The sequence below is a fragment of the Rhinoderma darwinii genome, chromosome 3, assembly GCF_050947455.1.
Source record: "Rhinoderma darwinii isolate aRhiDar2 chromosome 3, aRhiDar2.hap1, whole genome shotgun sequence".
NCBI classification, from domain to species: Eukaryota; Metazoa; Chordata; class Amphibia; order Anura; family Rhinodermatidae; genus Rhinoderma; species Rhinoderma darwinii.
In genome coordinates this window covers 156,538,007-156,550,552 of record NC_134689.1, presented here as the reverse complement: position 1 = coordinate 156,550,552, position 12,546 = coordinate 156,538,007, and the positions used below count along the sequence as shown (strand labels likewise).

The following is a 12,546-nucleotide window of genomic DNA, read 5'->3' as shown; positions in this document are numbered from 1 at the left end:
AAAAGGTCATACATTCCCTTCAATTGTTGACCAGTTGTGCCCTCACCAAATGCATATACTGATGATATACTGTGAAAGTCTTCACATATGCAGTACTAATAACATTTGTATAAGATCTTATAGAACTCGCTCATTGCACTACTAACCAGAAGACATTCCTTGTCAGTGTCCATAGATTTATCCGGTTCTTTCTGAACAGGATTTATGACATCAGATGAAAGAAAATTATTTGACAACCTTAATTCTCCTCATCTTAAATACTGGGTGCCAGTCGTTTGGTTTGGGAATTTAGCTTCAAAGGCCAGGACTGAAGGGAGAATTCGGGACAGCGTTGATCTACAAATAATGTTGAATGTAAGTATATAACTACTTTTCTCTATTGGGATCCTTTCCTGCTTTGGGGAAAAATATGCAGATAAAACTTGGACTTATTATACAACTGTTAGAGTGCTCTCTTAGGAAAAAATAGAATATTCTGTTTTCGTGATCTCTCATCTGACTTTGACCAAGGCAGCCACGGCTCCTGCACGTATATTTGCATATAGATTCATGTGTCGCTTATATTATGTTCTTTATCTCAGGAAATGAACCGGTATCGGTCCTGGTGTGGTCTTCTGTTTGGTTATGACTGGGTTGGTATACCTCTGGTGTATACACAAGTAAGTATATGTTTTTATTAGTTATATTTTTCATTCATTAAATAAGGTAATTGGCAAAGATTGACCATGAACCTACATGTGTGTTTCTTTTCCAGGTAGTAACACTGGCTGTGTATACATTTTTTTTTGCCTGTATAATTGGACGTCAGTTTTTAGACCCTAAACAAGCATATGCAGGACATGATCTGGATCTCTACATTCCCGTATTTACTCTCCTGCAGTTCTTTTTTTATGCAGGCTGGTTAAAGGTAACATTTTCTCAATAAAGTGTAATCACCACAAATATCTTTGTTTTAGAGGAGTAGCTTGAAACACAGGCCAATCTCCAAACCCTTCAACTTAATCTGTGTCCGTATGTGCTTTCCTCCCCAATCCAAAAGCCACCATATGCAATGAAGTAATCATTCGTATATTGAATTAGCTCTAACTAGGGTGTGGACATCATTTATGCTGTTGGATAGCCTGAAAAGCTTTGGATAATCTCATCTCTAGGGTCCCTGAATAACAAGCTTCTCACAAGGTGTTCCACAGCTGGCACCCCCGCTTGGAACCAGTAGGACATCAAGTGCCCATTGAAATAAATACATAATGTATAGATTTCAGGTTGAGAAATGTAAGCTTAAAGGAACAGTGTCATCACCCAAAATTTTTTTCATATGTTCAAGATGTTAGTGCTTTATTAAAAACGTTTATATTTATTTGTGTGTTTGTGTTTTACTTTTTCTTATTTTTACACTTTTTCTTCCCTATGGGGGCTGCCATTTTTTGTTCCATTTCTGTGTGTGTCGATTAACGACACATACAGACATGGAATACGGCAGCCACAGTCCCATAGGGACTGCGAACGGCTCCCGTCCCATTGACTGCAGTGTACGGCGTCTGTGTGGGAACTGCGCATGCGCCGCTCCCACACAGTCCTATTCGAAATTGGCGCCGTCCGGCGCCATTTTCCTGTGGACCGGAAGTCGCGGCCGGACAGTAATATTACTACTTCCGGTCGCGGCTTCCGGATTTGTGCACTTGCACCAGCGGCAGCAAACGGAGCGGACGGGCCGGAGGGAGCCGCGGCGGCAGGAGCAGGTAAGAGATTTCAATGTATGTTCGTGTTTGTGTGTGTTTACTACTGTATGTAAACCTACTACACTGTGGATTAGCTCAAAAAATGGCGGCACACAGTGTAGGAGGTTACATCGTTCAAACCCCTCGTTTATCCCGGCACTAGCCAGGATAAAGGAGGGGGGAATGCTGAGAGCTCACTAGAGCGAGGGCTTTTAACCCAACGTTGCAATGCTGCAATTTTGGGAACAGCTCCATCTAGTGACCAAAAATGGGTAGTATTATAAATTAATAAACAAGATTGATCCGGAGTGTATTAAAAAATAACTTTTACTTAAATTTCTTTAAAACATAAGCGTTTGCGATATGAGCGTATATATTCAAATCATATGTCACAGTCGTGTACAATTATTCTGTTTTTATCAGTATGCATTATCAGCAATATTGGAGACAGCAAAAATAGTCCACCTTTTTGGTTTCTTAATACTTGTGGTTCAAATAATTCCTTAGTTTCAGAGGTTCTCCCATAAGCACAAAGATGCTCTGTTAATCATGTAGGATATACAAGAAATATATAAGAATTTTTTCGGGCAGTTGCCCTCCTACCCCTTTGTTTATGGGATGGTGGTATTCCTTTCAGGCGTGTTCTGTAAAATCCTGGATTTAGTTGGACCTCTGAAGTAAGGTAATTCTTCTCCCAATTTCTCTCCCAACGCGTTTCCTCTGACCCATTGATTCATCAGGGGAGATAGGTCATGAATGCTGCTTCGTCCTATTCCTTGGGAAGCTGCATGAAAATTAGATATAGCTGTCTTGAAAAAAATGTAGTTTGCTGTCAGCAAAACACGCTTGCAGTGGCAAGGGAATGGCCTCTCAGTTCGGAGGCAGAGTATCGGCGTCTGGTCCTGACGCCTGCTGTCACTACACTAAAGGATTCCCTGTCTCTTTTTATATAATCCATTTCCCTCCCACCCACACACACCTCCCAGGTGCAACACACCTCCCCAGTGACGTGTTTAGATGAGGTAGGAGGGGGGGGGGTGTGTACTAAAGGGGGGCGGGGACCTGCGGGGCCGCCGCCGCAGACACAAGGGAATATATCCCTGTGTCTGAGGTGACGCTAGCATGCCGCAGGCCTCCGTCCTAAGTCCCCAGATCGTGCTCCCTGTAACATCTCCTTGTTAAGGAGATGTTCAGTGAGCGTCTGCATACAGCGATGAGTGTCATCGCTGCAAGCAGACGCGTAGTCAGGGGAACGGAGATAACTCCGCCCCCCCTGGTGACGTCGCGGCCGGTGATGGGTCGCGACGTAACCCTGGAAACCGATCAGCTGTGCAGCGCCATGCGTCTAGATTAGACGCTACTGGTCTGCACAGGGATCGGTAAATACAGGCAGGGAGTCTGCCTGCATTGGGGGTGCACGATCTAAGGGCAAATAGGGGTATATGGTTGGAAGAGATCTTATAGAGGGACGACTGAGTGCGGGGATTTAAGTATTGAGACAGATCCAAAAATATGGCTTCCGTCTATCCCTAAGCAATACAGATCACACTAAAGTGTTATGGAAAAGAGATGTTTTTTTACATGGGAAAGACAATAATAATAACTCAATGGTTAGTATAATAGGATATTATCTGGCTATGTTTTTAATCAAAAAACTTTTCCTCTCTATAGTACGTTATTTAAACACTAGAGCAAGTGATGGTTACGGAATTGTGGAATATTCCCACTATAGATGTTAATGTTTTCTTAAATATGTAAATTTTTATACCCTTAAGGTTGTATATGATATTACATCCGATGGAGGGGTCACTTATCGGTTCTAGTCAACAAGAAAAAAGTGAATAGATCTGAAGGTGCAAATGGTTGCACCTCCAATTTCATTCAAATGTTTCCAAAGTATTTAGTGTTTAATTTATACTTCTTACTTTTGTGTTCTTTTATTTTTTAACTTTTAAATTTTTTGTTTTATTTTAAATCTTTGTTCTTGATGGTTTTTATTTTTTATGGAATATGGGAAACAAATGTGATCCTGTTTTGGCCGGAAAGAAAGGGTGAATAATTTAGACATATGTATATAAGAGTGGACTCAGATGAAACATCCGAAATCCAACTGTTCATTGAGCCCATTTGGTGCAGTTGATCTCATTTTAAAAATCCACTTGGACTCTCTCTGCAATAGGATTCTATCTAAATCTCCCCCTCTCACCGCGGGTTGTAGACACTCGAGGGTCGTAAATCGTAGACATTCTGGGTCCCCTTTGTGTTTTAGATGAAGATGCCGGGAGACTGGTTTGTCTCTGTCATGTAGGATATCCCCTACGTGTTCGAGTACCCTTTTTCTGAGCTCCCTTATTGTTTTTCCAATGTAGTCTAAGGGACATGGACAGGTAATTTTATATACAACATTTTTGGTACTGCAGTTTGAGAAACTTTTTATGGGATAACAAATTCCTGTGTGGGCACTCTGATTAATTTTCGTTGTTTGTATATAGGTGCAGGCTTTACAGTGTCCACATTTGAAGCATCCGTCAATCTTTCTGTTCAGCCAACATCCTCTCTTCTTTAAGGTGTTTAGGTGGCTATGGGTAACTTGGTCGCCTATACTCCTCCCCCTCCTGTAGGTGATCTGTGCTCTTGGAGTTATGGTTTCTCTTATGTCGGTGTCCATACCGAGGATTTTCCAATGCTTATCGAGTATGCCCTTAATCATGTGATCTGCTAGGTCATAAGTCCCAATTAGTCTTATCGGTTGCTTGGAGAATTCTTTCTTTTTAGGGGTCAGTAGTTCTTCTCTATTCTGAGAGTATGCATATTTGTATGACTCTTTTAAGACCGTAGATGGATAGCCCCTCTCAATGAATCGTGATTCCAGATCTCTTGCCTGTTTTCTGAAATCCCGTATATCTGAGCAGTTTCTTCTTAAGCGGAGGTATTGTCCCTTTGGTATACCTTTCTTTAATGGGTATGGGTGATGACTCTCCCACCTCAGAAGGCTATTTGTGGCAGTTGGTTTTCTGTAGATTGACGTTTTGAGTTTACCATCATCTTCAATAGATGTAAGTACATCCAGAAAAGGGAGCTTTTTTGGGTGAGTTTCAAATGTGAATCTCATACCTATGTCGTTTTGATTTAACCGTTCAACAAACCCTTCAAATGTTTTCAAGGGTTCTGTCCACAACACGAAAATATCGTCGATATAACGCGCCCACATTGAAGCCGGTAGATTTGTTATTAGTCTTTCATCAGTGAAGACCATAGTTTCTTCCCACCAGCCCAGAAATAGGTTTGCGTACGTGGGGGCACATGAGTTACCCATGGCCGTACCTCTGAGCTGGTGGTACATATGCCCATTAAACAAAAAGTAGTTTTTAGTTAAGACAAATTCCAGCAGCTTCAACATGAGCGCGCTATGGTCCCTAAAGTGTGTCCCCCTTGTGTCTAGAAAGTGTCGTGCTGCCTCCAGTCCTTTTTCGTGAGGGATTGAGGAATATAGAGCCTCTACGTCTATACTACACAAGATTGTGCCCTTTTCGATGGGTAAATCGTCAATTTTTGACAGTAGATCCATCGTATCTCTCGTGTAGGAGGGTAAGGTCTCTACAAAAGATCTTAAGACACAAAAGATCTTAAGAACTTGTCAACGTAGATCCCCACATTCTGTGTCAATCCCCCAATGCCTGATACAATAGGGCGCCCTTTCAAAGGGGTTGTGCCCTTATGTATCTTGGGGAGAGCATAGAATGTGGGGATCTTTGGTTTGTTGATAATCATGAATTTGTACTCATGTTCGTCGATGAGGTTGTTACTTTTGGCGTCATTGAGTATTTTAATTAGATCTTTTTTAAATTTGGTAGTGGGGTCTTCCGTTGACAAGTTCTTAAGATCTTTTGTAGAGACCTTACCCTCCTACACGAGAGATACGATGGATCTACTGTCAAAAATTGACGATTTACCCATCGAAAAGGGCACAATCTTGTGTAGTATAGACGTAGAGGCTCTATATTCCTCAATCCCTCACGAAAAAGGACTGGAGGCAGCACGACACTTTCTAGACACAAGGGGGACACACTTTAGGGACCATAGCGCGCTCATGTTGAAGCTGCTGGAATTTGTCTTAACTAAAAACTACTTTTTGTTTAATGGGCATATGTACCACCAGCTCAGAGGTACGGCCATGGGTAACTCATGTGCCCCCACGTACGCAAACCTATTTCTGGGCTGGTGGGAAGAAACTATGGTCTTCACTGATGAAAGACTAATAACAAATCTACCGGCTTCAATGTGGGCGCGTTATATCGACGATATTTTCGTGTTGTGGACAGAACCCTTGAAAACATTTGAAGGGTTTGTTGAACGGTTAAATCAAAACGACATAGGTATGAGATTCACATTTGAAACTCACCCAAAAAAGCTCCCTTTTCTGGATGTACTTACATCTATTGAAGATGATGGTAAACTCAAAACGTCAATCTACAGAAAACCAACTGCCACAAATAGCCTTCTGAGGTGGGAGAGTCATCACCCATACCCATTAAAGAAAGGTATACCAAAGGGACAATACCTCCGCTTAAGAAGAAACTGCTCAGATATACGGGATTTCAGAAAACAGGCAAGAGATCTGGAATCACGATTCATTGAGAGGGGCTATCCATCTACGGTCTTAAAAGAGTCATACAAATATGCATACTCTCAGAATAGAGAAGAACTACTGACCCCTAAAAAGAAAGAATTCTCCAAGCAACCGATAAGACTAATTGGGACTTATGACCTAGCAGATCACATGATTAAGGGCATACTCGATAAGCATTGGAAAATCCTCGGTATGGACACCGACATAAGAGAAACCATAACTCCAAGAGCACAGATCACCTACAGGAGGGGGAGGAGTATAGGCGACCAAGTTACCCATAGCCACCTAAACACCTTAAAGAAGAGAGGATGTTGGCTGAACAGAAAGATTGACGGATGCTTCAAATGTGGACACTGTAAAGCCTGCACCTATATACAAACAACGAAAATTAATCAGAGTGCCCACACAGGAATTTGTTATCCCATAAAAAGTTTCTCAAACTGCAGTACCAAAAATGTTGTATATAAAATTACCTGTCCATGTCCCTTAGACTACATTGGAAAAACAATAAGGGAGCTCAGAAAAAGGGTACTCGAACACGTAGGGGATATCCTACATGACAGAGACAAACCAGTCTCCCGGCATGTTCATCTAAAACACAAAGGGGACCCAGAATGTCTACGATTTACGACCCTCGAGTGTCTACAACCCGCGGTGAGAGGGGGAGATTTAGATAGAATCCTATTGCAGAGAGAGTCCAAGTGGATTTTTAAAATGAGATAAACTGCACCAAATGGGCTCAATGAACAGTTGGATTTCGGATGTTTCATCTGAGTCCACTCTTATATACATATGTCTAAATTATTCACCCTTTCTTTCCGGCCAAAACAGGATCACATTTGTTTCCCATATTCCATAAAAAATAAAAACCATCAAGAACAAAGATTTAAAATAAAACAAAAAATTTAAAAGTTAAAAAATAAAAGAACACAAAAGTAAGAAGTATAAATTAAACACTAAATACTTTGGAAACATTTGAATGAAATTGGAGGTGCAACCATTTGCACCTTCAGATCTATTCACTTTTGTCTTGTTGACTAGAACCGATAAGTGACCCCTCCATCGGATGTAATATCATATACAACCTTAAGGGTATAAAAATTTACATATTTAAGAAAACATTAACATCTATAGTGGGAATATTCCACAATTCCGTAACCATCACTTGCTCTAGTGTTTAAATAACGTACTATAGAGAGGAAAAGTTTTTTGATTAAAAACATAGCCAGATAATATCCTATTATACTAACCATTGAGTTATTATTATTGTCTTTCCCATGTAAAAAACATCTCTTTTCCATAACACTTTAGTGTGATCTGTATTGCTTAGGGATAGACGGAAGCCATATTTTTGGATCTGTCTCAATACTTAAATCCCCGCACTCAGTCGTCCCTCTATAAGATCTCTTCCAACCATATACCCCTATTTGCCCTTAGATCGTGCACCCCCAATGCAGGCAGACTCCCTGCCTGTATTTACCGATCCCTGTGCAGACCAGTAGCGTCTAATCTAGACGCATGGCGCTGCACAGCTGATCGGTTTCCAGGGTTACGTCGCGACCCATCACCGGCCGCGACGTCACCAGGGGGGGCGGAGTTATCTCCGTTCCCCTGACTACGCGTCTGCTTGCAGCGATGACACTCATCGCTGTATGCAGACGCTCACTGAACATCTCCTTAACAAGGAGATGTTACAGGGAGCACGATCTGGGGACTTAGGACGGAGGCCTGCGGCATGCTAGCGTCACCTCAGACACAGGGATATATTCCCTTGTGTCTGCGGCGGCGGCCCCGCAGGTCCCCGCCCCCCTTTAGTACACACCCCCCCCCCCTCCTACCTCATCTAAACACGTCACTGGGGAGGTGTGTTGCACCTGGGAGGTGTGTGTGGGTGGGAGGGAAATGGATTATATAAAAAGAGACAGGGAATCCTTTAGTGTAGTGACAGCAGGCGTCAGGACCAGACGCCGATACTCTGCCTCCGAACTGAGAGGCCATTCCCTTGCCACTGCAAGCGTGTTTTGCTGACAGCAAACTACATTTTTTTCAAGACAGCTATATCTAATTTTCATGCAGCTTCCCAAGGAATAGGACGAAGCAGCATTCATGACCTATCTCCCCTGATGAATCAATGGGTCAGAGGAAACGCGTTGGGAGAGAAATTGGGAGAAGAATTACCTTACTTCAGAGGTCCAACTAAATCCAGGATTTTACAGAACACGCCTGAAAGGAATACCACCATCCCATAAACAAAGGGGTAGGAGGGCAACTGCCCGAAAAAATTCTTATATATTTCTTGTATATCCTACATGATTAACAGAGCATCTTTGTGCTTATGGGAGAACCTCTGAAACTAAGGAATTATTTGAACCACAAGTATTAAGAAACCAAAAAGGTGGACTATTTTTGCTGTCTCCAATATTGCTGATAATGCATACTGATAAAAACAGAATAATTGTACACGACTGTGACATATGATTTGAATATATGCGCTCATATCGCAAACGCTTATGTTTTAAAGAAATTTAAGTAAAAGTTATTTTTTAATACACTCCGGATCAATCTTGTTTATTTGTCATAATTTACGGAGAATACTTGATAAACCAATATTGTCTAGGTGGTAGACGATACACAATACCACGAATATATACTACAGTATTATAAATTAGAAATAATTTATAATATTTCCTGGACTCGTGCAAAAAAATAAAAAAAATTTGAACAATGTTTAATCACCCACACACTAAATGTTTAATTTTTTTTAAAAAAACATGTTTTTCGGGCAACACATTCCCTTTAAATACGAGTCTGTTTTGGTTGTTCCATACAGGTGGCTGAACAACTCATTAATCCGTTTGGTGAAGATGATGATGATTTTGAGACTAACTGGTGCATAGATAGAAACTTACAGGTTAGTTAAATCCAAATTATGTTTTTTTATTATAGTTTGAGCGCCAAAAATGTCTGTAAAGATTTTGTCAGGTCCATAAAATCTTTGCTGCTCTGGGGACCTGTGTATAATTCTGGCCAGGGTAACATCTTCATGGTCTCCCCTGTGTTTGAGCAGATTTGGTCCGGGAACTCTGGTTTCCTTGCACGTAGCAAAAACATTAGTCCTAGCATGTGAGTGTGTGAGTTGGGCAGATAGGAGAGCAAATCTTACTGGGGATCGTTGTGGTTACAGTCTACGTACTGCACTGTGGAATAGTTATATAAATGGATATATTGACTAAAATAGACTAATATATATATACTGTTTGAAGGTTTCCCTCTTGGCTGTAGATGAAATGTATATGAACTTACCAAAGCTGAATAGAGACATCTATTGGAATGACTCTGATGTACGACCGCCATACACACTTGCAGCTGCTGACTACTGTATTCCTTCATTTTTGGGATCAACAGTCCATATGGGGTAATTATCCTTACTTACTATAATATGTATCATTTCACTTACTACTATGTAGTAAGTTATGTCTTTAACTAACTATTTATTTAGCTAAATGAATTGCACATCCCCTTACCAACTTTTCTTTTTAACACATTTCTTTAACATGAATCTTTAACTGTGAATCTATGGAATAGTCCACCGTAGGAGCTGGTCACAGCAGGAACAGTAGATGGCTTTAAAAAAGGATTAGATAATTTCCTAGAACAAAAAAATATTAGCTCCTATGTGTAGAAATTTTTACCTTCCCTTTTCCCATCCCTTGGTTGAACTTGATGGACATGTGTCTTTTTTCAGCCGTACTAACTGTGTAACATTTTGTAGCATATGGCTCTAGTGCAGAAAATTTGGCCACAACTTTCTGAGGCAGTTATTACAGTGTAATTGTGGTGCCAGAGAACAATATTTTAGGTAGCATGTAGCATTCTGATTATGGCACTCTGACACGGGATGGAAATGCCGCAGAATTTTAATCTGGAAATTCCACTGCGTTTACGCAAAACAATTTAGCAGAATGCAGATTGAGAATACGCACCTCAGGTCAATTTCCGTCCTTTTTTTCTGCTGATTTTTTCCGCAGTGTGTGGATGAGATTTGTTCAAATCTCATCCACTTTGCTGCTACTGTAATATGCTGCAGAATTTCCGCATGGTAATTCCGTACGGAAATTCTACAGCATTTCCATATTGTGTGCAGGGAGACTTAAAGTGTAGCTGAAGTTTGACAAACTTCTGAAATGTCATAGTGACATGTCAGAAGTTTGGATTGGTGCTGGTCCGAGCATTGAGAACTCCACCAATCGCTAGAACGAAGTAGCTGAAGCGCTCGTGTGAGCGCTCAGCCGCTTCATGTCTGTTCAGCTTTTTCCGGAAAGCCGATGTATCGGAGTACGGGCTCATAGACTTTCTATTGAGTCTGTACACGATACATTTATTTCCGGAAAAAGCCGAACAGACACGAAGCAGCTGAGTGTGCACACGGGTTCTTCAGCTGCTTCGTTCTACGATTGGGGCGGTCTCAGTGCTCGGACCCCCACCAATCCAAACTTCTGACATGTCACTATGACATGTCAGAAGTTTGACAAACGTTTAGCTACACTTTAATGTAGAACCATCTTGTAAACAAATATCTCTGAGATTAATGTACCATGGTATATAGGCATATAAAAATGATTCCCATAAACTCTGGTTGTCATTCAGATCAATGGTTGTCATTAGACAGACAATGAATGAGCACTGTGTAATGCTTAATTTTATCTGGTGGTGGCGCTGCAGGTAAATTGAACACTTACTTCCAGGTTTCCCCACAGATTACAGCTAATTGCTGGGGGTCCCCACAGGGGGACACTTTAGTGATATGCTTATTATCTAGGGACCTTTCTTACAAGTAGAGATTGGCCAAAGTAAACAAACCCTTTAAGCATTATACAGTTCTCATTTAATTCAATGTCTATCTATGTAATGCATAAATGTATCGGGTCCTACCTGGTACGACTCGAGCTATCCAAGTACATGGATGGCGAATAATGTGAAGAATTGCCATGTAATACTACATAATACAAATGGCTGGCTGGCTGTGGCTTCCCCTGGAGCGTTAATTGCATCAGTATGCCATTGATTACGAGGGATACTGGGGGAACATAAAGAAAATGCAGAAAAAGAATATAGCATAGCATAGATGAATAGGACATGAGTGGGCAATGTTTGCTAGTATGTGGATGTCAACAATTCGTTTTCTCTATTTGCTTGTTGTAGACTTCCTGACTCTGTTTTTCTACGTGAAGACTGGCTTCTTGATGAAGAAAAGCACAGAAGACAACATTCTGTTCTAAGAAGAGTAAAGAGGTTTTTAAGTGTTCATGAACATCCAGAGACTCCTGTGAGATCTACCTGTAGTCGCCAAGGAAGTGATGCCTCGAATATGTTTTTCCCCGCTGAGCCAAGTTATATTGGCAGTTACCATGATGTGCCTCCACGACGACCTCACATATTTCATGGTAAAAGACGCGAATCCGCTGATACAAATGCCAAGCTAGGCACGCCTAGGGCAGACCTATCTGTTATTCGGGAATCTAGCAGAACGAATACATCAGAAAGGCAGCCCTCTGGTGACAGTAGCAATACACCTAGCTCACCTCTACAAGTGCCACAAGTTGTGGTTACTACAGCTGGTGAAACTGTAGTTCAAAATAATACCAATTTGCAGTCAACTCCACACATCAACATCTATAAAGAAGAAAATGCAGACCACAGTCAGTATGATGAGAAAAAAGATGAACAGCAGCCTATTGAGCTTCTTTCCAAAGAAAATGACCAAGAAGGAGTATCAGTAAAGAAAGAAGTGAATGTAGAAGAGGAGAAAGTAGGACAGACCACTAAAGAACAGCAGAAATCTTCCCATAGGTGGAGTGAAACTGTGTATATAACGCATAATCTTCTAACCGGCTCACAACCGCCTAGGACATCATTGCAAAAGGTCCCCCTTTCTTTGACTATAGCAAATGAAACTTGTGTAGAAGAAAACAGCTCTGCTGTTAGAATGCTAATAAATCCGACAGAGGAAGTGTTGCATTTACTAGAACATATTGATGCTAAAGAAACTGATATAGTGGACTTTCATGATGAAAAGAAAGAAAATGTGTAGAACACTGGTTGTCAGGACAATTTAATAACTTTAAAAGAGGAGAGGTTTCTACAACGCACAAAATATTTTGGATATTAAAACAGATTCTTTATAACTTCTTTCTTCTT

The 12,546-nt window shown here is 41.0% G+C and overlaps 1 protein-coding gene across 1 annotated transcript in view; it reads left to right on the top strand.

Annotated features, from left to right (window-relative positions):
• BEST3 (bestrophin 3) overlaps positions 1-12,546 on the top strand; it is a 57,393-nt gene extending 44,847 nt beyond the window's left edge. The window contains exons 6-11 of the mRNA XM_075856941.1: positions 200-354; positions 582-659; positions 755-907; positions 9,179-9,259; positions 9,612-9,763; positions 11,551-12,546. Of these exons, the coding sequence (XP_075713056.1) occupies positions 200-354; positions 582-659; positions 755-907; positions 9,179-9,259; positions 9,612-9,763; positions 11,551-12,439 (1,508 nt within the window). The 3' untranslated portion in view covers positions 12,440-12,546. The remainder of the gene's footprint in view (positions 1-199; positions 355-581; positions 660-754; positions 908-9,178; positions 9,260-9,611; positions 9,764-11,550) is intronic.